Source organism: Alligator mississippiensis, chromosome 9, assembly GCF_030867095.1.
Source record: "Alligator mississippiensis isolate rAllMis1 chromosome 9, rAllMis1, whole genome shotgun sequence".
In the NCBI taxonomy this organism is placed as follows: domain Eukaryota; kingdom Metazoa; phylum Chordata; order Crocodylia; family Alligatoridae; genus Alligator; species Alligator mississippiensis.
The window spans coordinates 59,943,352-59,970,076 of record NC_081832.1 but is presented as its reverse complement, the minus strand read 5'-3'; the positions used below and the strand labels follow the sequence as shown (position 1 = coordinate 59,970,076).

The following is a 26,725-nucleotide window of genomic DNA, read 5'->3' as shown; positions in this document are numbered from 1 at the left end:
GAGAGTTCAAAATGACTGCTATTTCCTTCTATTTAATCTGAATATAATCCTGTCCCTGACATGGTAATTTTTTACTTAATACTGGTCCCATTTTGCAGATCAGAAAACTAATATGTAGGAAGGTTAAATGACTTCTCTAAGATCAGAGAGCAAAGAACGAGTGAGTGGCAGAACTGGGAACAGAGCCCATAGCTATTGACACTATTGGTGTAGTTCAAGCAATATTCCATACTTACACTCTCCCAGGCATTTATATATAGTCTTCCTTGCTGAGGTTATTCTGTTCTCCCAGGATACCTTTCTCCAAGAACCCTAGTCAAATGCTTATTTGGGATAATCCATGGAACAGTTTCCAGCTATAAAATAATGGCACTCTGAAGAATTCCCATCTGATAAGTTTATGCATCATGCCTGGTATAAATCACCATTTGATGCTTAAAAACACTGAGCAGGAATACTGGATCTCAAAAGTAGTCCTCATTGCTTCATTCACACTTATGATCAATTGCCTGATTGGTTGCTGAGGTTGGTATCTTGTCTTGTTTATTTAAATTGAAAAATATATCTCTGATGAGGCTGGCTTAGAGCCCTCAGAATGACCAAGCACTTGGGGAAAAGAGGAAGAAATTTTAAATAAAATGATGGAGCCTGGTACTGTGTTCCCTAGTTTCAGAATTTTTGTCTTGTTGCTGTGCAAGGACAAACAGTAGAGTTCAATTCAACCATAAAGACCCAAAATATTGATAAATGCATACACTTTTACCCTTTGCTGTACCTGGAATTATAGTGCCAGCTCTCCTCTTTAGGGACAAACAGAGAATTTTTTAAAAATAGATGGATAGCTGAGGTCCTCAACCTCACAACCAAAATTTTTGCCCTCTTTCCTTCACTCCTAATTGTGAAAATACATGAGTAGCTGATGTGCAAAGAACATTCCTGGAGTAGAGGCACATTTTCTGAGGGGTTAAGAGATTTCTGTATCCACTGGGAAGTCAGTGAGTCCAAGTTTGATTAATGGACTGCATGCACCTCAGCAGCTAAACATACAAATCCTAGCCATGCAGTATGAGTTGTAAGACCCAATTGGCTATACTGTCCCAACTGATCTCCATTGGCAGGAAGATGCACTTAATTGCCCTTGCCTTGAGTTGTAAAACAATTCCCACATGGATAAGGACCATGTTAATGGTTTTATGTGGGATGTCCCAACTAAAATGCATTCTTGAATTGAATATGTTATCCTGTGTCTGCCAAGTCTTCCATTAGCAGCTGTGATGGTGAGAAACTCGTTTATTGCCCTCCACTCTCAAAACTGGGAGAAGGTCCAGTAGACATTAGGAGCTGGACAGCTGACATTTTCAGTTGACCTACAGTTTCTAGTTTTGAAATTGGTAGTGTACACAGCACAGATCTCTTAATAATCAAGTTGACGCACAGACTTCTCCATTCTTCGTCTGGACTACTGTCCTTTAGAAATCCTAGTTGTAACTATTTCTTGAAGGATATAATTGTAACATTAATGTTTCTTATTTTAAATTTTTAATAGTACAACTGAAAGATTTGTATAACAAAGAGGCTTAAAAAAGGTTTGCTGTGAAATGAAAACAAGACTTTGGTGTTGCAAGGCAGATAAAAAGAATTGCTAATATTGTGTTCTCATAAATAGCTACACTTGAGTGGTTTAGTTTTTAAATGGAAAACAAACTCACCAAAGAAGCTAAAGAGCTTTTTCAGCTCAGTGGCATACATTGATGTTCATTATAATGCTCCAGGATGTACTCCAAAATAAAGGAAGGCGATACTGTTATATGAGCTACATATCGATGATTTAGACAAATAGGAATCACATGCCCAAATATAGTGCAGGTGCATCAGTCAGAACAGGAAAAATAAGAAACCAGCACTACTGTGCTTTTTGTTCATGTCACTGAATTGTTTGACCAGTGGTAAGTCACAACAGAGGGATTCATTCCAACATTCTTGCCAAATATTTAAGTCAGAGTTGGGGTGGGCAAGGTAGGAGCTAATTTTGTTTCACAAAGAATTTTGAAATTTGGTTTTTATTCTACAACCTCAACATTTCAAAAAGCATTGGAACCAGGGATGGAATTGTCTCTCTCACACAGTTCAGTTGGAAATCCAGGTTCCCCAGCAATTCCCCGAGTGAATAAGTTAGCAGGGCTCCTTCAAAACTCTCTCTCCAGAACACTTTGATTCTACCAAATGGGCAAACTCCACTGAAATGTTTCTCTGGATTTTTTCCTAACCTGCTCTAATTTTAATATAGCTCTCTCACACATTGATATCTGCTATTAACCTGCTTTCTGCATTGTAGAGGTTATCTAGTCCAACCCCCAGCTCAAAGCAGGACCATCCCTGACTAGATCATTCCAGCCAGGCCTTTGTGAAGGTGGGGCTCAAAGCCCTCTAAGAATGAGATTCCAACACCTCTCTGGGTAACCCATTCCAGTGCTCCTAGGGAGAAAGTTATTCCTAATATCCAACCTAAACTCCCCTTGCTGCAACTCAAGACCATTGCTCCTTGCTTTGCCATCTGCATCACAGAACAGTCTAATGCCATCCTTTCAAACCCCCCTTCAGGTAGTAAAAGGCTGCTATCAAATCCCCCCTCAGGCTTCTCTCATGCAAACTGAATAAGCCCAGTTCCCTCAGCCTCTCCTCAGAAATCGTATGCCCCAGCCCCTGAACCATTTTCATTGCTCTCTGGACTGTCTCCCACTGTTCACTGCGGCTGGTGAACTCAGACTGGTGGGACGGTGGAACTCCACCCCCCCCCCGTGGGATGCTCCACTGCCCCACCAGTCTGAGTTCACCAGCTGTGCCTGCTGTCTCCAACTTGTCCGCATCCTTTCAGTAGTGGGGGGCCCAAAATTGGACACAGTACTCCAGATGTGGCTTTGTCAGTGCTGCATGGAGGGGAGTAATCACTTCCCTTCATATGCTGGCAACACACCTACTGATGCAGCCCAGTATGCTGTTAGCCTTCTTGGCAATAAGAGCAGTGTTGACTTATATCTACTTATTGTGCACTGTAACCCCCAAGCCCTTTCCTGCAGAGCTGCTGCTTAGATAGTTGGTCCCAAGCCTGTAGCGGTAGCATGGGATTCTTCTGTCCTAAGTGCAGGATTTTGCACTTGTCCTTGTTGAACCCCATGAGATTTCTTTTGGCCCATGAGATTTCTGAATCCTAGCCCTGTCCTCCAGTGCATCTACACCCCCACCCCTCAGCTTGGTATCATCTGTCAACTTGCTGAGGGTGCAATCCATCCCATCTTCCAGATCATTAATGAAGATATTGAACAAATCCAGGCCCCAGACTGACCCTTGGGGCACTCCACTTGATACAGGCTGCCAACTACACATTGAGCCATTGATCACTACCTGTTGAGCCCGAAGATCTGGCCAGCTTGCAAATCTTTTAAAGAACCATATAAAGTTACTTGAACTGCACTATAAAACATGCACTTTTATTTTGTGCCCCCAGCAAAAATAGCTTGTTAACGGAAATTAAAATATAAAAACTATACTGGCATCTAAGAGATCTGGGCACAGAAGTTTGTCTGTGGATAAGTACTGGTATTCTAACACAATCATTTCATTTAAATTATGCAAACTTTGTACCTAAGCCTAAATTCAGGGACCACAAAGTAGCAGTTCAGTAGGTACAAAAAAGCCTATACTCAGCGCTTGCCATGCCTCAGTAGGTCATGGTATTGCACTTAGATGCAACAGGATATAATTACATAGTACACAGTTTCATGCAGATGTACATCATTCAGTCAGCGTGTTTCTCACTTCTCATGCATCTGAATCTTGATAATAGTATCCAAATGAGATTATAACACTGATTGTATCAAACAGTTTCAATTACTTTAATATCCCTGTATTATTTAGATAAACAAGGGATCAGGGTGTTTGTAGGTCTGTGTATCTATCTATCTATTAAAAAGTGCTATTACAATGATGTGAATTATCTTGGTACAAATGAAGTTACCCTGGATTTACTGTAACTGACGGCAGAATCTGGAACCCAGGGACTTACCATCATTCTTGATTTGAACCACTGGCCATACTTTGGCTTGTACATTGCTGGGCTACGGACCTGATATAAATGACAATTAATGGGGATACTACTAGGAAAATAATCTGGTTGATTAAATCTGATCTAGTTAGCCTAGCTACATCATATTTATCATGATAATACAGAGGCTGTTGTGTTTAAGGCTGACATAGGATGAGCAGGAGCCGCTTACTTTGAATGTAGAGAACAATCACATTATTCTGATGGAAGGTTCTTTTGGGGGTTTATTGCTTTGTTTCTTTCATCATCTGCTTTATTAAAATGAAATATATAGCATGGTAGCTATCAAGCACTTATTTCTGAAGTGGTTAGGTATGGAACAAGATATTTCTGATTAAAGGGATGTTTGATCTTCTGCTTTATGCAGTACTTATAAAGCAAAGAGATGGTTTTACTGTAATAAAGAATTACAGCCACTACTGGTGCACTTTGCAGTGCATACAAATAATGTATGGACAGGAGGATCTATGTGGTCAACCAAAGACTGCGGCGCTGGTGTCGTCAGGAAGGCTTTGGCTTTCATGACCACAGCCCGCTCTTTGGCCAGAGAGGCAGCGAGCTGCTGGGAAGAGATGGTCTCCACCTCTCTCCCCTAGGGAGGAGGCTCTTCTCAGCCAGACCGGCTGACCTGCTCCACTGGGCTTTAAACTAAGCCCGCTGGGGGACGGGGGGACTACCGCCATTGCAGGCCCGCTGAGCAATCCTTGCAAAGTCAGCGGATCACGGCACTCAAGGGAGCCCACCCCAGCCCCAGCCCTGGTAAAATCTGTGGGCAAGGAAGGAGCCCCCCCAGGGGGCACTTGCCTGCCTGTACACTAATGCCAGGAGCTTGGGGAATAAGCAGGAGGAGCTCATCCTCCTGCTCAGTGCAAACAATTACGATGTCATAGGGATCACGGAGACCTGGTGGGACTCCACCCATGACTGGACCACAGGGATAGATGGCTATACCCTGTACAGGAGGGATCGTGTAGAGAAAAGGGGCGGGGGTGTAGCTCTCTATGTTAAGGAAAGCTATGCGTCCCTGCAAGCTGATATTGGCGACCAGGGTGGACGGCTGGAGACCCTCTGGGTTAAAATCCGTGGGGAACACGGCACAGGGGACACAATGGTGGGAGTCTATTACAGACCTCCCACCCAAAGTCCTGAGCTTGACCAGGAGTTTGCCTAGGAACTGGCTGAGGCAGCTTGCTCCAGGACCATGGTTGTCATGGGTGACTTCAATTACCCAGACATCTCGTGGGAGGATCGCTCAGCAAAATCTGAGCGGTCGCAGAGCTTCCTCTCATGTGTGGATGACCTCTACCTGACTCAAGAAGTCTATGGGCCAACGAGAGGCAAAGTGCTGCTCGACCTGGTGCTGGCTACTGGGGATGACCTAGTCGGTGACCTAGTGATCGATGGGAAGCTGGGTGACAGAGACCACGAGCTGATCACCTTCACCATCCGCCGAAAAGCTGGCAAGTCAGTCAGCAACACGGAAGTCCTTGACTTCAGGAAAGCCGACTTTGACAAGCTCAGGAGGCTTGTCAGTGAGGCCCTAAGGGACTGTGACCACAGGGAGAGGGGAGTTCAAGAAGAGTGGTTGCTCCTCAAGGGAGCGATCCTCAATGCACAAACTAAGTCTATTCCATCTCGGAGGAAAGGCAGCAAGAGGGCACAGCAGCCCCCCTGGCTCTCCAGGGACCTAGCAGACCTCCTGAGGCTAAAAAGAAAGGCCTACAAAGGATGGAGGATGGGAGTCACCTCCAAGGAGGATTATTCTGCACTGGTCCGGTCCTGTAGGGAGCAGACCAGGAAAGCCAAGGCTGCAACTGAACTCCAGCTAGCTTTGAGCATCAAGGACAATAAAAAGTCCTTTTTCAGATATGTGGGGAGACGGAGGAAAAGCAGGGGCAACGTTGGACCCCTGCTGAACCAGATGGGGCAACTGACAACTGACGCCCAGGAAAAAGCCAACCTATTAAATAGGTACTTTGCGTCGGTCTTTCATCAGCCCCATGGGACGCCCATGCCCGCTACTGGGCCGGGAAGCCCGGGTGAGGGTGATCCCCTGCCCTCCATTAATGCTGACTTTGTGAAGGAACATCTTGAGAAGCTGGATACCTTCAAGTCAGCCGGCCCTGACAATCTTCACCCCAGGGTACTCAAGGAGCTGGTGAGCATCATAGCCCAGCCTCTAGCGCAGATCTTTGAAAATTCTTGGCGCTCTGGTGTAGTGCCCGAAGACTGGAAGAAGGACAACGTGGTGCCTATCTTCAAGAAAGGGAGGAAAGTGGATCTGAATAACTATAGGCCCATCAGCCTGACTTCTATCCCGGGGAAGATCTTAGAAAAGTTTATTAAGGAGGCGATCCTTAATGGACTGGCCGACGCCAACATCTTAAGGGATAGCCAGCACGGGTTTGTTGCGGGTAGGTCTTGCTTGACCAATCTCATTTCCTTCTACGACCAGGTGACCTATCACCTGGACAAGGCAGATGAGATTGATGTCATATATCTTGACTTCAAAAAAGCCTTCGATCTGGTGTCCCATGATCGTCTCTTGGAGAAACTGGCCAATTGTCGCCTTGGGTCCTCCACGATCCACTGGCTGGAAAATTGTCTCCGGGGTCGGACCCAGAGGGTAGTAATTGATGGAAGTCACTCATCGTGGTGTCCTGTGACCAGTGGGGTCCCCCAGGGCTCTGTCCTTGGACCCATACTGTTCAACATCTTCATTAATGATGTGGACACTGGAGTCAGAAGCGGACTGGCCAAGTTCACCGATGACACCAAACTTTGGGGCAAAGCATCCACACCAGAAGACAGGTGGATGATCCAGGCTGACCTGGACAGGCTCAGCAAGTGGGCGGATGAGAATCTGATGGTGTTCAACGCCGATAAATGCAAGGTTCTCCACCTTGGGGAAAAAAAACCCGCAGCATCCTTATAGGCTCGGCAGTGCTATGTTGGCTAGCACTATGGAAGAAAGAGACTTGGGGGTCATCATTGACCACAAGATGAACATGAGCCTGCAATGCGATGCTGCGGCTAGTAAAGCGACCAAAATGCTGGCTTGCGTCCATAGATGCTTCTCAAGCAAATCCCGGGACGTCATTCTCCCCTTGTACTCGGCCTTAGTGAGGCCGCAGCTGGAGTACTGTGTCCAGTTTTGGGCTCCACAATTCAAAAAGGATGTGGAGAAGCTTGAGAGAGTCCAGAGAAGAGCCACGCGCATGATCAGAGGTCAGGGAAGCAGACCCTACGATGACAGGCTGAGAGCCCTGGGGCTCTTTAGCCTGGAAAAGCGCAGGCTCAGAGGTGATCTGATGGCCACCTACAAGTTTATCGGGGTGACCACCAGTATCTGGGGGAACGTTTGTTCACCAAAGCGCCCCAAGGGATGACGAGGTCGAATGGTCACAAACTACTACAAGATCGTTTCAGGCTGGACATAAGGAAGAATTTCTTTACTGTCCGAGCCCCCAAGGTCTGGAACAGCCTGCCACCGGAGGTTGTTCAAGCGCCTTCATTGAACACCTTCAAGATGAAACTGGATGCTTATCTTGCTGGGATCCTATGACCCCAGCTGACTTCCTGCCCTTTGGGCGGGGGGCTGGACTCGATGATCTTCCGAGGTCCCTTCCAGCCCTAATGTCTATGAAAATCTATGAAATGAACAACACAATGTACAGTCAGATGGGAAGCCGCTTGGAACAAATTTTCACTTGGGTGCCCATAGGTTAGGTGCCTAATTTTGATTCAGACTCTTAAATAAAAGTAGTTTGATTTTTTATGGATGCCAACCTCTCAAAAATCCTACTAAAATCAGTAGGAACTATGAGAGCTCAGTACACCTGAAAATTAAGTCACTTTTATTTAGAAGCCTACAGAAGGACACTTAGCATAAAGAAGAATATATAGCACCCACGTTTGAAAATGTTGACCCTGAAAGTACCTTGTGAAGCATGGTACTAAATAACAATAGTCTCTTCTCTATGTTCATACTTTATGTTCATGTTGCTTAGTGCAACGGTACTCCTATACTACTTTAACAACGTATACCAAATAAAGCAGGAGATGTAGTTAATGAACCACGTGTCAATTTCCTAAAATGATTTTTTGCTATATTCTGGGTAAAATTCAACATAAAAATGCCATATGGGGTTGGCCACAGGTCCATCTAAACCAGTATCTCTCACAGTGGCGAATAGTGGATACTAAGGAAAAGAGTATTTATATAGAGTCTATCTAGATGCCTCGTTCTCTGCCCCTCTCCCTCTACAACAAACCTAAAAAAATGCTAGCTCTTATGTTTCATTCACTTTTTGACTGCAGAAAAATATTAGAGCAATTCTTCTTTTTCAGAGAACTCAGAAAGACCACATAATAGGTCATCATGTTTTTGATGCCATATTTTGAAACCTCTGGATTTATCTTGTGAATCATGTGTAGGTGTTTGTATGCTGAACAGTGGCATCCTGCATCACGCTTGCAAGCATCTCAAGCCACAACAGGGTGCTGGGGCATCATGGTTACGAGTCATTGCCCTACAACTTCCAGCATTCAGAGGTCCTGGAAGTTTTAATTTGGAGGCTGCACACCTAGTTAACATGTTTAATATTTACCAATGGACCTGTCCTCCATAAATTTGTCCAGCCTTTTTTTGAACTTGGTTAAATTATCAGGCTCCCCAACATCTTGTGGTGTCAACATTTCCAGGGACCATAAAGCACAGATTATGTCATATTATATCTGGATTGGTATAAAATGGAGGCACAATTGCTATAATAAGCAGAGGGAAGGCTGCCCCAGACCCTGAAGTCCAAATATGAACATTTGTGACAGAGAGTACAACCTCAAAGCTCAGGCAGTGAACTGGGACTCTGAGTTCCGAGTTTACTTCTTACCTCTGTCACGGCTTACCTGTCTGACTTGGGATAAATGCCCTTGGTGCCTCAGATGCCCATATGTACAATGGAAATTATGACAGAAAGTCACGCTGTTCAGAATCCATTCCCAAATGCAACTCATGATTCAGGAGCTGGGTCCACTGCTGTCAAAATGAGTAAGTCTGTTGCCTACGATGAAGTCACGGTGATTTATAGGAGCCAAGTCTCTCTACATTTCTGTGATGCCTTGAAGCAGCATTCTAAAAGCTGAGAGCTGGAGAGAGTGGATCTCGGACCACTGCCAATGTTAACTTTCCCCCCTGTAAGTTACTCTGATATGCTCATGTGGCAATTTCCTACCTAGGGCCCCACAAGATGCCGGCAGCTCCTGTATGCATTTGATGCCTAAATGGAAAGAGTGTTATTAGCACATACTTGACTGACTATACTTCCCACACAGAACAATTTTAAAAGCATTTAACTAGTCTGCTGTCTTTTTTTCTTTTGGTAATTGATTCTAACCAGTATCACCTGCTATTTAAAAACTTTGATCTTATAAAACATCTTAGCCTTTTGTCCAGCTCATCCTGAGTCGGTAGGTAAAGCTTGCACATAGTATCAGAGACGTTGCACATCTCTACATTGGTAGGTACAACCAGTATAGAGCATCAGAGTTCTTAGCTTTGACTTGGTCTGACAGCAGTTGGGCTAGGATCTACCCACTCATTTCACATAGGCCCTTGGAATGGGGATCTAGCACTTCTGAAATGGCTAGGTCCCCCCAGCATCTGCAGTTGCCATTCAGACAGAGACCTTTGTTCTTGCTTTATCTGTTATTGGTCACTATAATATGATGGTTTTTTTAGACCCATTTCCACAGCAAATGTCATTCCATGGAAGCCAACCAACCATTGGAAGTCTCCCAAGATTTAATTTGAACGGCCACCTTCATGTAAACCCATTTATTTGTGCCTTGTCAATAATTCAGTTAATCCATATCTGTTTCCAAAACAGAAGTTAAATAATTGGTTTTAAATCACTAGCTGCAGCCTTGCCATCTGCACAAGCAGAACGGTTCCGAGTATAACTCTTGAAGACAAAGAAAAAAAAGAAGCTATGGTGTTCCATTAGGGCTGACTTCTAAGTAATGCATGTTAGGGTGAGAAGGAAACAGGATTTTATAATATAATTATATAATAATATAGGTCAGATAAACGCTCCTCAATTAATGTTTCTATACTGATAGAAAGGTGATTAGGCTCAAGTGTAAGGGACAATGCCACCCACATTTTTTTTTTTAAACATCTCCCATTCAACCTCCAATTTTATACCTGGAAATAATAGTCAGGGCAAACAATTTGTGTATGTGTTAGTAGTTAGATACCTCAGTGAAGTGACTTAAGTTACACCAACAGTTACTGAGTGCAGCTACACATAATTAACGTACAGAAAACCCTTGGTATTCGCAGGTTCAGCATTTGCGGTTTCAAATATTTGCGAATGCTGAATCTGCATTTTAAATACACTTTAAACACTTACTGGAGCTCCGTGCTTGCTGCTGCTGTGCTCCTGCTGCGCTCCTGCCATTGCCACTGGAGCTGTGCCCTTCCACCCCTAGCTGCCGGGGGCACTGTGTTCATGAACACAGCGTCCTATTTGTGGATTTCACAGGAACGTTTCCCCCATGAATGGTGAGGGTTATCTGTACAGCAATAAACTACGCTGCTTATTGCATCAGAGCTTATTGCTCCTGGGCATGCCATTTGAACATGCACCCAGGACTACACCCCGTTGTGCTGGGATGGAGCAGTCCCAGCTGGCAGGGGGCCCCGGGGATTAGTCTTCCAGCCTGGGGCTGCTCCTGCCTGGCTCAATATGCTGTGGAGGGGACTGGCTGTGGCACGAGGGTACTTCATTGCAGGGCTAGCTGGCAGGCAGTTCTCACACTGAAGCACCTTGTGCCACAGCCAGCTGGGTCAGCGCCCACACGTGTGTTACTGTGCACTAAAAACTCCTCAGCAGCATAGTATTTGTATTTATATGTACTACCCTGCTGTACAGTTTATTAGTTTCCTAGTGCCACACATGTAGATGCTGAGACATTTACTGCAGAGCTAATTAGGCAGCTCTGCAGTAAATATCTTGTGTAGACACGCCAGCTGATTGTGAAATCAAGGATCATTAAAAAAACAAACAAACAAACCCTAAAAACAGTTCCACATTTTCTTCTCAAGCTTTAACCTTTGTGAAGTTGATAAGAACCATCTTCACTGGTCAGTTGTCCAAGATACAATCCTAACTTTATCATCTTCAACAAGGGTTACCTGTTCTGGCTATAATATTTGTTAATATCCATGATCCATAATAATTTCTCCTGCTCTATTCAAATTATTTCCTCTTCTTTTTGAAATAGCCTGTCTTGCCTTCTAGTTCTCCTCTTTCTCTGCTAGACTGTATTATGACAGAAATATGAATCCTGTAGAGCCTCTATTATCATTCTCTCTTCTCTTATGTCTACGTAAATCACATGAATTTCATCTTTCATCTTGTCCGAGCCTAAAATCAAATGTGTACCCGTAATTATTTCATAATAGCTCACTCTCACTGAGCTGAAAAAGCTTTTTAGCTTCTTGGTGAGTTTCTTTTCCATTTAAAAACTAAACCAATCACAGCCTAACATGCTGGTGATGTCATGCTGATAGACCCCAGTATCAAAGGAGAGTCATTACAAGGTCTGCCAGAAGTAGCCCCATTGGGCATATTCAGATGAGCGCACACGTGCTGTGTGTGGCACCACACACCCATCTGCAGAGCCACACACCACGTGTGCTGCACATGCAGGCATTCCCTGCACTGCTAATTTGCAGTGCTGGCAGGGGGGTGGGGGAGGGTGCTTTTTGACACTGGGAGATCCTGGTGTAAAAAAACCCATGCCTAAAATGTGGGTTAGTGTAAGTGTACATGGTGGTGGCATGTGCTGCCCAAAACTGGAGCCTGGTCAGCCTGAGCCACACTCCAGCTGCTGGCCAGGTTCCTAGCTGCTGGATTGCCATGGCTGTGGCTCCTGGAGGCCCCCAGGTAAGGCTGCTGGGGCAGCCCAGGTGTTGGCCCCAGTCTCCTCTACCCCACCCTGGGTAATGTACAGCATGCCAGAGTACACATGCACAGGTGTGCGGCATATTGTGCTGCTGCTGTTCGTCTCTGGGGAAATGAATGTTCTCGCTCGTGGGGATGCACCTATTGAGTCCTGTGCACAACAGAGGAGGTGGGAGAGGTTTGCACTAACAGTATCAGTGCCAGAATTTTTATAAAAGGCTTTAATCTTTCATTTCTGATCCATTATAACAGCAGGGAGCCCATGGCATATCATGTTTAATGAAAGGCAGTGGAGAAAAACTCCTGCAAATATATCTGTCCTACCAACATGATGAAGCCATATATTCTAATTGCAATATAAAATGTTCAAAAGCACTTAGAGTAATTTAGAAAATTCAGTGTTTGTAGGAAAATAGGAACAGTGCTTGAGAAGTAATTATACATGATTTTTAAAAACATTAATGACTAGATATAACAGCTTTTTCAGTGTATTTGTAAAACCTGTCTTAGTTTCTTTTTATATGTAGGATTTTATATATTCATTCCACATGAACATTTCATCCATTTCTTTAAGTAATTTCTATATTCTTACTAACCAATAATCATTTTGTCTGAATCTCATTCTTGGATAATAGCAAACCCATCAATCTCGGTTTCATTAACCAAGGAGGCATGCTCAGGAGGCAAAACATTCGGATTGCATCAAAGATGTCATGCTAACCGTTGATTTAAATTTCTATCAATATCCACTTCTTCCATTATTAAGAGCTCTGAATTACAGCAGTTGCATAATTAGCAAATATTCAAAAGGAAAATGTACAGAAACATATAGATAAACATTTATACAATATTTTCAGTAAAACAGTTCCGTTTAAGCCCTTGGGAAGCTTAAGCAAGTCATAACGAGGGAATAAGCTCTTTCCAGAAATTGCTCAGGTTCTTCCAGATGGTTCCAAAATTATTGTGATTGTATATGTGCCAGCATGCAAACAAATGTGTATGCATGACTGAGGTCTGCAACCAGATAAAGAGCAGTTGGCTAAAAACAAATCTTGGAAAGACTGATGCAAACTGCTAAGGAGGGGAGGGAAGAATTTTGAAGAACCTGTCATTGGTAGACTATCACCTTCCACATAGAGCATCTGCTTTCTGATTGCTAAGAAAGCCCATAGGCTCATTGGCTGCTTGATTCCTCACTGTCTCTGGGTTCCCAAATAGTTAGGACTGCTTCTGATTGTTGGATTTAGACTTCAGGTGAATTTTGAACCCTGTTGTAGTAGGTGGCACAACTTCCATTGACTGCAGTGGTGTTGGGAATTCACCCTTAATGATCAAAGCATTTGTTACATTCAGGCTTAATTAATGTGGTTTTCAGTATGCGGGTGCAAAACTGCTGCTCCTATGTTAGCTATAACTGGTTATGAACACAGCAGCTACAGTTAACAGTCCTCCACAAGCTCATCATCTCATATGTGAGTCTCTGCTGTGTTGGGCAATAGGTCAAATTAAAGGTTTCAGGTCTTGTCTTTAAATCCTTCCATGGGATTGGCCCAAACTGCCTAAACAACCAGGTGTAGTCATAAGTAGGGATCGTGGATTCCTGTTTCCCATGAAAAAACGGAGTAAAACACAGATTTCCCCTTTTACCGGAGGAAATAACAGATAATTTCTTATTTTAGCAGAGAAACCCATTGGGGGGGGGGGGTAGTGAGTAGGCAGGGGGAGTGTGAGGTGCCAGCAGGGCCGGGAGGCTTTCACTTTAATCCTGGATTTTGAAGTCTTTGCTATCAGAGAATTTGCTTCTTTTTTTTTTTTTCAGGGTCCCTGGTCGTAAGTCTCTTGTCACAGTTGCTTTCCATTTGGGTAATGAAACTATTGGCCCCAAAAGCTAAACCCAAAATGCATGAGACACTGAGCTTTCTTAACAAATGGACTCAAAAATCACAGGGCTTACTCCTGGAAGACAGCAAGTGGCCACCATCAAGTCCCGCCATTCCAGAGCGCTCATATTGTGAGGGAACGTGTTGTTTCAGATGACTCCAGCCACTCCATACTAACAGTCTTCTGAGACATCAGTATCCCAAAAAAATGATGCCCAGTCTCACCATGGTAATCAGTGCAATGTCTTCTGTCTCTATGGGGTTCCTCTTGAATCTCCCTCCGTTTTCTGCGCATTAGCTTATACAACCTTCTTCATCATTCCAGAGCAAAACTCAAAATGCAGATGCAAATGCAAACTAAGTAACTGCTGTCCATCCTGAAGTTACAGGCCAATCAACTTGACTTCAATCCCTGGTAAGATTCTCAAGAATATTATCAAGGAGACCCTTCTGGACAAGCTGGCTGAGGGCAATATCCTGAGGGATAGCCAGCACGGGTCTCTGGTAGCCAGCACTTTGTCACGGGTAGGTCTTGCCTGACCAATCTCATCTCCTTCTATGACCAGGTGACGTATCACCTGGACAAGGGAGAAAAGATTGATCTCATATACCTGGACTTTAAAAAAGCCTTTGGTCTGGTGTCCCATGACCTTCTCATGGAAAAATTGGCCAACTGTGACCTTGGCTACACCACAGTCCGATAGCTGGGAAATTCGCTCTGAGGTCAGACCCAGAGAGTAGTGGTCAATGGTAGCGAGTCATTATGGCACTCTGTAACCAGTGGGTCCCCCAAGGCTCTGTCCTTGGACCAGTTCTTTTCAACATCTTTATCAACAATGTGGACATTGGTGTCAGAAGTGCACTGGCTAAGTTTGCCAATGACACTAAACTTTGGGGCATAACATCCACACCTGAGGACAGGCTAGTGATCCAGGCTGACTTGGATAAGCTTAGTAAATGGGCGGACATAAACCTGATGACATTCAATACAGATAAATACAAGGTACAAGGTACCTTAGAAAACCCCTCCCTGCAGCATACTTAAAGGCTTGGCAGTGCTACGCTTGCTAGCACCACTGCTGAAAGAGACTGGGGGGTCATGATTGACCACAAGATGAACATGAGCCACCAATGTGATGTTACAGCTGGTAAAGCAAACAAAACCCTGGCTTGCATCTATAGATGGTTCTCAGGTAAATCTCAGGATGTCATCCCCCTACTGTACTCGGCCTTGGTGAGGATGCAGCTGGAGTACTGCATCCAGTTCTGGGCTCCACAGTTCAAGAAGGATGTCGAGAAGCTTGAGAGAGTCCAGAGGAGAGCCACACACATGATCAGAGGGCAAGAGAATAGGCCTTATGAAGAGAGGCTGAGAGCCATGGGACTCTTCAGTCTGGAAAAGCGTAGGCTCAGGGGGGACCTGGTAGCTTCCTATAAGTACACAAGGGGTGTTCATCAGGATCTGGGAGAATGTCTGTTCACCAGATTGCCCCAAGGAAAAACAAAGACCAACAGTCATAAACTCCTACAAGACCATTTTAGGCTGGACATAAGAAAAAATGTCTTTACTGTCTGAGCCCCCAAGACCTGGAATAGACCCCCTCCACATGTAGTGCAGGCACCTACTCTGGACTTATTCAAGAAACTCTTGGATGCTTATCTTGTTGGGGTCCTTTGACCCTAGCTGACTTCCTGCCCCTGAGGCAGGGGCCTGGACTTGATGATCTTCGAGGTCCCTTCCAGCCCTAATGTCTATGAAATCTAACCATGCATAATTACAGCACTGTGTATACATTAAACCTTCATCATCATCATTACTATGATAGCATGTACAGCCACTCTCAGGAGGAAAAGGAATATCTTTTGTATGGAGGTATTCAATATAATTTGACATTTTGTTTCACAGATGCAGGTACTGAGCTATGTTAGTTTATTATGAAGAGTCTGTTCAGGCAGGCACAATTACAGCTCCCTAATCAAGGTGCCTTTGATCATGGCACCCCCATTGTTTCTGGTTGCTTTTAATCCTACTGTGTTCCCAGCAAGCAAACCTGTGGCTGAGAGACCTGCCTTTGAAGTTGTCTTTTGCTTTCCCCCTAATTTACATGGTGTCTTCCTCTGCTGATGAACATTATTAATGAGACTAAGGACCCCGACAAGCAGTTTTGCTCAACATACTTGAGTTTGGCAGATGCATAACCTTCCCCAGCTGTGCAGCAGCCATCTGCACAAGTATCGAGAACAATGGGAAGAGAGAATTCTGTGCCTCTCTAAAAGAGGAAAATTACCTGGTCCTGCCCGGTTTTGTATCATTCATAACACAAAAGGACCAACTCATCTCGTCCATCTCCTAATTGCTTGTGTAGCAGTGCAGATTTGTCATCATTAATCAGCATTGCACTGATAACAATTTTAGCTATCATTGATCCAGTTTTGTGGCAGAAGGATGGATGGGATGACCTCTCAAGAACTCTTCCAGCCCTATTTGCTATGATTCTATGATCATTAGCAGCATCTTATTTTCTTCAACTGACAGGGAAAAATGTATTTCTGTGGTAACGAAAGTATTTTAAATCAGATGTAGTGGAGATTGGGAGGGAGGGGGGAGGTAGGAGAGGAAGAAATTTTCCCTTGCTGGCAACCAAAATATCTATTTACTACTACTGTTCATAGATGATCCACTTGACAGATGACCCATAATGTCTGATGACTTGGGATTATGGAGCTAGGAGGAAGGAACAAGGAGTTTACATGACCCCATCATCAGTTTTGTTATTAACGCTTCCTTCTGCAGCTCCATCGGATATAGTGACCATGGATTGGCCATTATCAAGTGCAGTATTTATCTGACTTTGAATTTGTAGGTGATATTCCTGAGCCTGGGTGGAGAATTGGCTATTTGTTGTGCTGTAGATGCTCTCAAATGCAAGGACAACGGGAGAGAAGAAAGGAGGAGGGGGAAGCACAGGAAGGATACTGGGGAAGTGTTTATGGAGAAGGTCAGTCAAACTGCAACCACTGATTAAGACCATGTCAGGATAATTGCAAAGAGTTGAAAGCCAAAACACACTAATTTTAACAGTTGCCCAAGAACTAATGACCCAAGGCAGCAACAAGCAAAGCTGTTCTGAAACTATGCAAAACTGACATTGTGCTACAGCAGAAGCTTGTCAACCTGTCTGAATGGAACAAAATCCTGCCCAGTGTTATAGGTTGCTCAAACATGGCAGTGCTTCTCTAAGACTTAATTACCCTTGCTGAATTTCTGCTAAGCTCCGCAGACAAATCTTTCTAATTAAATGCTAGTTTCTTCAGCTGCTAAAAAAAAGCCATCCTTGACTTTGCTATTTTCTCGCTGGAGAAAAGTTTCATTTTGGGGGCCATAATTGGCAATATTTTCCTGATGAACCTAAACCATGGTTATACTTGGCCCTCAAATGTGATGGCTTGCTAGTCACTACTGATGCAGAAGTTTCACTGACGTCAGCACCAGAGATCACTCCTTAGGGCAAAAGGCTGCAATATTCACACTTTTGCCATCTGTGTTGAAGTCATTAATAGTGATAAGAGATACACAGGCATTTTACCTGTGGGGTAGCCCATACCTGTATACCTGTCATGTCACCATAAGCTCCCAAAAATGTAATCTCTAAAGGGACTGAGGCCACCAGCTAGCAGGGAGCTTTTACAGAAAACCATGGAGATAACTGGGAAACAGGCAGTTTCTACTCAGTGTGAAACTATGAAGCCCCCAGCATGAAAACATGCAAATTTACACTGATAAAAGCTTACACTGTCATATGTTCTCTGAGAGTAAAAGCTGTGTATTTTGGATCAACACCTAGACATGAGATGGGCTTGATTTGGACACATCCCCATCTTTACACATGCTTTTGTACCTATCTTAACTGGCTTCACAAAAGTATTAAAACTTTATGTAAGTCTGGGTGTCTTTTCTTCTCTTGCCTTTCTTTATTTGTGTAGCCCAGGCATACACAGGGTATGTATTCCCTTCTCCAAATTGAAGGGGCTTGTCAGCAGGTGTGGTAGGGAACTGTCAACTGCACACAGTTTCTCCTCAGTTCCCAAAGAGTCAGGCCAGGACCCAACTGCTTAACTATATACAGGTTTATTAATTAATAAAATAAAATTATATACACATACATATTCAGTGATACAGGACTATATTATATATATGACTTATACCTCCTATAGAGTTTCAACCCACGCAGGTAAGTAACAGATCTGGAATCAGTAAGTATAAGCAAACAGGTAAATACAGCATGTCAATGGGATAAACACAATAAACTATTTACAGTCCATGAAAAAACATTGTAGTGTATGCAGTGAAAATCAAAGATAAAATACACTTGTACTCATATAACTGTGAAACCTCAAATGACAAAATATACAGCGCAAATGAAAAAATATGAGGTGCCCACTCACCATTTCAGGTGTTGAAGGTGCTACTACACTAGAGTCTCCCCATTCAATAAGGGGAAGCCTGGCTGCAGCTCTGCCAGGGGAAAATGGGATGATGCTCCAGGCCCCTCCAACCCCTCGTGGGCTGGGACGGGACCCCCTACCTCACAGGGGCCTGTTCTGGCTCCCTCCCGAGGGTCCCTTGTGGGACACCCTTGCTTCCAACACTTACAACCCCCTGGTGATGTGGGGCTGCTCCGGCTTTGTGGAACGGGCACTTCTCCTGGCACGGTGGCTGGCCACTGCCTGGGGCTCTCTCCCATCCTGAGGCCTGCTCATGACCCTGTGCACCAACCCATGCACTGTTTGGCTCGCTCCTTATGGCAGGGGTTGGAGGCCCAGGCTGTCTCATGTGACATCGGGGCTTGATCAGCTCCTAGACCCACTGGGGGATGCTGCCACGTTGGCAGCCTGGCTGTGTCCCAGGAGTTGGGGACCTGAGCCGCCTTGAAACAGCTCCCAGAATCCTGGTCAGCATTTTGACCCTCCATGCAGTGATCTCTGCACCACACTCCTTGGGTGCCTGCTGGGGTTGCAGACCTGAGCCGCCTTGAGTGGCTCCCAGGGCCTGGGCTCCATGCACTGACCCGTGCACTGCTCCCTGGCCCCCTGCCAGGGGATGCAGACCTGGATTGCCGCAACCAGCCCCAAGGTCTGAGCCTCGTGCACTGCTTCATTCACCGATGGGGCTGAGGCATCAGTCTTGGCAAGGAGGGGGTACTTCTGGGCACTGCTTTGCCCACTGGGCAGCTCTTCCTCAGCTCTTCTAAGCCCCTTCTTCCTTCGTCATCCCCCGACATGTCTCTTGTGTGCTGGGCCCACGGCTCCTTTTATTTGCTTCAGAGGCTCCACCCCCCAAAGTCTTGCTGGACCTGCAAAATGCAGGCTTCACTCAGGCCCGGGAGGCTCCTCACCCCCCCTTCCAGGCAAGGCAAGGTTGGCTCTGTCCAGCCCTTACCTGATTGGTGGACGGGCTCCACCAATCCAAAACAAAGATTTTCCGAGCCCAGGACATGCCAGGCTGATTCAGTAAGTCTGCCACATTTGTAAATATTTCTACTCAGAAAACTTAATCAATTTGGCCAGGGACAGAAGTTACACATAGACTGGTTTAAGTGATGAGAAACTGGTTTGAACCTGTAACAGAACAGAAATTCAGTGCACATAAACCAGTTTCAAAGTGGCTGAAACTGGTTTAAGATAAACCTGGCTGAATGAAGTATCAGATTTAACGGATTGAGGTCAAAGTGGTTGATGGAAATTCTGTCCCACACCCCTTCCTAGTTTAAGTTAAATTAAAGTCCCCCAGCATCCCAACAGGCTCTGCAGCCCTGGCCTGGGCTCTGCTGTCTGCTGTAAAGAGCAGGGCTGGCCCTGCCCCTCTGCTTTGTAGCTAGATTGGGGCAGGGGAGTGACCAGACACTGGCCCAGCATGGCCCCCTGAGACAAAGGGGGAAGGGAGAGGTTTTATTTTACCCTCTCCCCCCCAGGGGATCCCAACCATGGTCTGCCTGGCCAGGGAGGTGCAGCCCCTGTCAGGGTTGTCCAGCCCCCCCACAATCACTGCTCTAGCAGCAGGGACAGGGGCATGGCCAGATGCCCATCGGTGTAGACCCCTGAGGCGAAGGGGGCAGGGAGAGGATTTATTCCCCCCTCCCTCCCCTCTCCCACTGGGGGACCACAGCTCCCCCAGTGGGAGAGGGAGAAAGGGATTTGGTGGTAGGGGTCTGCTACAGACCCCCACACCAAGGGGAAGAACTAGATTTGGGGCTCCTAAGGCAGCTCTCGGAGACCATAAAAGCTAAGGAGGCGGTAGTGCAATTCTGGGCGCCACACTTCAAGAGGGATGCGGATAACCTGGAGAGGGTCCAGAGAAGGGCCACTCGTATGGTTAAGGGCCTGCAGACCAAGCTCTACGAGGAGAGACTAGAGAACCTGGACCTTTTCAGCCTCCGCAAGAGAAGGTTGAGAAGTGACCTTGTGGCTGCCTATAAGTTCATCACGGGGGCACAGAAGGGAATTGGTGAGGTTTTATTCACCAAGGCGCCCCTGGGGGTTACAAGAAATAATGGCCACAAGCTAGCAGAGAGCAGATTTAGACTGGACATTAGGAAGAACTTCTTCACAGTTCGAGTGGCCAAGGTCTGGAACGGGCTCCCAAGGGAGGTGGTGCTCTCCCCTACCCTGGGGGTCTTCAAGAGGAGGTTGGATATGCATCTAGCTGGGGTCATCTAGACCCAGCACTCTTTCCTGCCTATGCAGGTGGTCGGACTCGATGATCTATTGAGGTCCCTTCCGACCCTAACATCTATGAATCTATGAATTAATAGTGAAATGTAGTTAACCGTCTTAGTCAGTCAGAAGGCAGATTAGATCTGCACTTCGTAGACTAACTAAATAAGGCATATATATCAAGCACACTTTTTTTTTTTTTTTTAACTTCGTCTGATGCCGTGTAAGGACCACAGAAAGCAGAAGATAAGGAGAGAGAAATTAGAATGCAAAAGACAAGGGAGGGGAGGGAGAGACAGAGAGAGAAATGGGAGGAAGAGGGCAGTGCTAAGAGAAAAATAAACAAGTAGCAAACCCAGAAGAACAAAGGGGGCCAGAAAAACTAATCTATGAGATAAGAATCCATCACCCTTGTTTAAACCATACTTAACAGTTCAATTTGTGGACAATTTCTTGTTCTGACATTCACATTGGTTTCTACATTTTTTTTGCCTGAGAAGAGCAGTTCTGTGGTTAGTGATAGTGTCCAAAGAGGTTGAAGTGTTCTGCCGCAGGCTTTGTGTCTTTCTGCAGCTGGTGTCAGATCAGTGTTCATTCATTCTTAAACACAGAAATTGTCCTGTATCTGGTGTAGGCAGCAGAAGGGTACTGTTTGTAGTTGATGGTGTATATGACACTGGTAGACTTGCAGGTGAATGAACTTTGGAGACTGTACTCCTTTTTGTTATTAGGTCCAGTGATGATGCGACCTGTTTTAATGTGCGGACACAGCAGGCATTTGGGTCTTTTGCAAGGCCTTGTTGCCTTGGTGAGGATGGGAGTTGTTAGTCTGTTGTTTGAGAGATGCTGTTTGAGCGAGTATTGGCAAATTTAAAGGGAGCTTAAGGTTTTAGCTTTTGCTACAGTCTGGAAAGGAGGTAATTAGCTAATTTCCAAAATCTGCTATTTGTTTAGTAGAAAAAGTTACCTGGTATGGGGAGAAAAAGAAATCAGAGAGGTATTTGAAAAGATATGGTTCAAAATAACTAACAGATTTTCTAATTATTTGAAAATTCTCACAAAATCTATTCTGCAATCTAGATTCTTGTTCTGTACGTAGGAGGGGATACAATTTAAACCGAACATTGTGAAGAAGTTTATAAACACTTCCAACTTATGAATAAACGCACCCATCCACACATATTGGGGATGGATGCCAAGCTTTTCACAACTGGGTGGTGATGTTTTGTGTTTTAGGTATGGTTAACTAATGAGGGACACCTTTCAAAGGAAGAGCACCCAACAATTTCAAGTAAAACTACAGAATGTTTATGTGGTTTTTGTTTTGCAGGCTTCAGAAAAAACTTTTTTTTGAAAATATTATACCCAGCATATTTTTAAAAAATTACAAATATTTGAAACTTTGAAATGTTCATCATCTTATTCTGTTTTTCCCTTTTCTTTTCTCTGCATTCCCCATCTCCCTCACTAAGTTCAAGAAAAGTGATGATGTTTAGAGTTAGGCAGAACAGGATAGGTCACCTTGCTCCTCTCAATTTTTTTATCTCCACTTTTTTCCTTGCTTTACTTTGTACCTTTTCAAAAGGTTTGCCAGCTTTGGAAAAAGATCAAGAAGTAGAAAAAGAAATCATCATTCCTTCTATTATATTCAGTTAAGAAAGGAGGAGAAAAGAAAAAAAGCATTCTAAAAATATTTAAAAATTTTTGATGGTAACCTTGAAAATGTTGAAAAAAGCTGAACGTTTTCCAGTTTTGAAAGTTCACTGTTTACTACCTGCCCCAACCCAAATTAAAGTTTTCAGCCAGCCCCAATTAAAAGGACCTGAGTTTCAGAAAGTGACGACATGCTTCCTCTGATAATATGTCCTGTTTAGGTGTCTCAAGTTCAAAATGCATAATTAACTCCTTATGTATATATATGCCAATTTCTCTACCTCCATGGACAACAAGAGCAGACATGAACATTTACATATAAAAAAATTTGCTGAACAATAGACATGGTTTATATCTGTCCCAGAGTGAGAAATTAATTTTTCTCAAAAAAAAAAAAAAATCAAAGTGCAAAATTGAGGTTTTGGCACCTCCCTGAAAACTGGTATAGAGATGAATTTTAGAAGAAATGGTGCTTAGAGAGCATTATAATGTGCCTGATTTTATTTGATGAAAGTTTGTAGCTGGAAATTCATTCATTTTCTTTCATTCTGCTCTGATGCACATTCTGTTTGTGGTTTCCAGTTCCAGTGAGAGATTCAACGTGGCAGAGAAGATTGCACTGCTCACTTTTATCTCAGCAGTCATACTCATGGCCATCCTGGGGAACTTGCTGGTGATGGTGGCTGTATGCAGAGACAGGCAGCTCAGGTAAGTCAGCACAAAATCCCACTCAATCCTTTCCATTAGAACAAATGTTACAAAGTCAGGTGGGTTCTCCACCCCTCTCCCCTGCATTTCTAGGAACACAAAGCACAATAAAAAACTTTCTCCTTTCTTCTCTGCAACTGTTCAGGTCACAGCAAAGTCAAACTTCTATACTGTTCTCAATATGTCTGGATTTAGATTTATACCACAGAAGCATGATCCTTTTATTATCCATTTTCTACATTTTTAGCACTCCAGATGTCAAGAACAGATAAGTCACTTCGAAGAAAACCACACACAAGGGAGCTCTCGAGAAGCAGTAAGGCTTCTTCCCTTTCCAACTCCAGTTCTCCTTTTAACAAAACATGTCAGAAAAACGTACAGGTCGGGCCCCAAGTCTGTCTGTCACATTAAGCAGTTGCACTGACCTAGCCTAATTGTCGCTCTTCTCAGTGAAGGGCAGAAAGTGATTAGCAAGGTTTCTCTCTTGCAGATCTCAATGCTGGCCCTTGCATGCATCAGATGAGCTTAGGATGTCGAGGGAGAAATCACAATAGTTATAGTTCAAATGCTTCTTCAAGGGTTTTTTTTTTGGTATAGTTATTTTCAGAAGAATCATCCTGAAATTTGAATCTTGCTTCTATGTAGATATTTTCTCAATGATTTCTGGAAGGTTGTCCTCAATTGACAAGATACATTGTAATTGTCCAAGCACAATACATTCATAATTTAGCATGGTGCTTAACTTTAAGCATATGAACAGTCCCAGGACTGTACCAAGTGTGTTCCTACCTTCAGGCACATAAATAGTCATTAGACTCCATACATAGTGCCTTGCTGAATGAGGGCTCATATTTCCTGTGGTCAGGACACAAATATGCTGTGTCATCTTCATGATGAACAAACCAGCAAGTTCATACAATAGCTTTGCTGTAAGTGGCTTGAAAGTGCCGACAGCCACAAAAAAGCCAATCTAAGTATGGAAACTGAGGCACTTACATATTGCTACACCCCAAATTCAATTTGGGGCATAGCAAAGTTCAGAATGAAGGAGGGGTCCTTTAAATGTTGATTAATTTGAAAAACCTGACTAAGAAGCAAATCATCTTAGATACTTGTTTAGTCTTAAGTGGCCATACCTAAGGTACTTAATTTCCTTAGTTATTCTAGGATTGCTGATAACTCGGCCTTATCTTGTCCTGTACTGGTGCTTGCTGGGGTTCCTTAGAGGTCTGCCAGTGAGTCTAATTGTGACATGCAACCTTTTTAACAGTCTTTAATAAAAAGGAGGGGAAAAAATACTAACAATTCACCTACAAGTAATAAAAAGTAGAGATTAAGTGTAAGTAAACCATTTTGATTTTCTAGTAATTTAGGATACAGTAAAAAACAATATACAAAATCAAAAGGAATACAAGTTACATGTCTGGACTTTACATCTCATTAGCGCGGGCCTACCTAATTTGTGACAGCTGCCCACTGATTTCATGTGCAAAATGAGGGGCCCAGCAGTCATTTTGCAGGCAGAGAGCAGAGGGTCTCCCACACTCTGGCCAAGGGGCCCCAGCAGTTCTGCCCCTTGCTGCTGATTGCCTGCAAAGGCTGCCTGCCCCTCACTACTGATGGGCCATGAGCTGTCTGTCATGTAGCTCCGCCCCCACCACCAATTATTGGAAAGGGGTGGGGCCACATGACAGGCAGCTGTACAGCTCATCATCAGTGAGGGGCGGGGACAGCAGCTATCTTGCTGGCAGCCCTTTGTGTGGGCATCCCCCCTTCCCTCTTTCCTACCCAGGCAGGCTGTTGCAATGCCCGGAGGACTGCTGGCTCCCTCTGGGGGGGCCAGCATTTTATATTCTATCAGCCCCCCTGCCATGGATTTCATGGGCTTTGCCTGGATTTCATGGAATCTGTGAAATTGCAAATTCAGTAGGTCCCTACTCATTAGATTAGGTAATTTATAGGCTGTATCAGAGAGAGAGAGAAACAGTCACTGGCTGGATAGATTAGCTGAACATTTTCCATTCCAGAATTATGGCTGGGGGGACTTGCTGATTAGCAGTTTACTTTTTGACTGCCAGTTTAAAGAGCTCACATCCTGATACCGGCATATCAGCATTTAATAAGAACAAGCATTGCACTGGATGCCTTGAGAAAAGTCTTGACTGTTGCATAAATAATCTCTTCTCTGTCCTTCCTTAAATTCTCCTGGAATGGCTGTTATCTTTCTTTATGAGAGAGATTCAAATATTCATTGGCTGGTAGTCCAAACATTCAACATCATTATTACAGAGGCTTTTACTGGACAAACTGTCACCCTTCCCCTGAAAGCCCAAGATTTTTATGCTGTTACCTTATTGCAACTGGCTCCTACTTTATCAGCCATATACAAATGGTGCAGGGTTTCCACACAACCACAAACTCCTTGGCAGAACCTGCTCTCCTTAGGAAATCACATTACGGCAAGATGAGGAAGAGAAAAGGCTGCATCTAAGATGCTGTGGTCTTAGAAGGCAAAGGCTGGCTGGCTTTCATTTTTTGTAAGTGATTAAGGATTGTATGGAAACAGCCCCAGGCCTGATACTTTTATTAATGTTATAAAGGGGGAGACAACAATGGAAAAGGCTACAGAGTACAAAGAAAACAACAAAAAATGATGGTGATTTATTTTATTAGAAAGTGCCAAAAATGCACTGAGTTTAAAAGAGTCTTATCTGTCAATGTTTGGAAAGGGCAGAATGGTAAATGGTATGTGTGCGCATGCCTGGTTGCATCTTCATGAGCAGAAGTACCTCCATAGTTATTCCATAGTTATATAGCAAACATGGCAAATACGTCTCCCCCAAAACAAAAAAAAATAACTAAAATGGATTATTTAGAATGAGAAGTAAATTAGAGAGGATGCTTTAGGATTAGAGGACAGATTAGACAACCGTTTAAAGAACAGATCTCTCCACACATGGGGTATCCTACTTTGAGATTGTCCCAGTGAGCTTTTCATATTCTGTCTTGTAGGAAAATCAAGACCAACTATTTTATTGTCTCACTTGCCTTCGCGGACCTGCTGGTTTCAGTGCTGGTGATGCCATTTGGAGCTATTGAACTGGTTGAGAATAACTGGATTTATGGAGAGATGTTCTGCCTGGTTCGAACATCTCTAGATGTCCTCCTCACCACAGCATCAATCCTTCACCTCTGCTGTATTGCATTAGACAGGTATGAACAGAAAGATATGTAAAGGCAAATGCTGTAATCATCTGTTTCTTCGGTCACATGCCATATCATTAAGTTTGTAGAGAAAGTGGCATATCAAAGGAGTTTGTCTCAGCTGGAAGGTATACATGAACATGCTATGTGATGTATAGCAGGGCAGCTGATAACCTGTAGCTGGTACTAGAACACATTGACACTTCAGCACTGCAGTGAGGTGTGGAAAAATGCAAATTATATCTATCAGATGTATGAATTAGATCCTCACTCAACAGTTTCATTGAGTTCATCAGCTGAATTTGGCTCAGTGTCTCTCAAGAGCCCTGGGTCTATGCATTTTTAAAAGGAAAGAGATACTTGTAGTCTGTATTGTAGAAGTATTGCTACGGGGGCAAGGGGGAGGCTGAGCAGTGCCTGCCCTTGCCCCACTTCCTTCCTTACCACAGGGGCCTCACAAGACAAAGGTACACAAAATTAGTATCTGGCTTTAT

At 44.1% G+C, this 26,725-nt stretch overlaps 1 protein-coding gene across 1 annotated transcript in view; it reads left to right on the top strand.

Annotated features, from left to right (window-relative positions):
* Positions 1-26,725, top strand: part of HTR4 (5-hydroxytryptamine receptor 4) — a 258,458-nt gene that overhangs the window by 103,316 nt on the left and 128,417 nt on the right. Inside the window, exons 3-4 of the mRNA XM_019478656.2 lie at positions 22,902-23,027; positions 26,040-26,240. Of these exons, the coding sequence (XP_019334201.1) occupies positions 22,902-23,027; positions 26,040-26,240 (327 nt within the window). The remainder of the gene's footprint in view (positions 1-22,901; positions 23,028-26,039; positions 26,241-26,725) is intronic.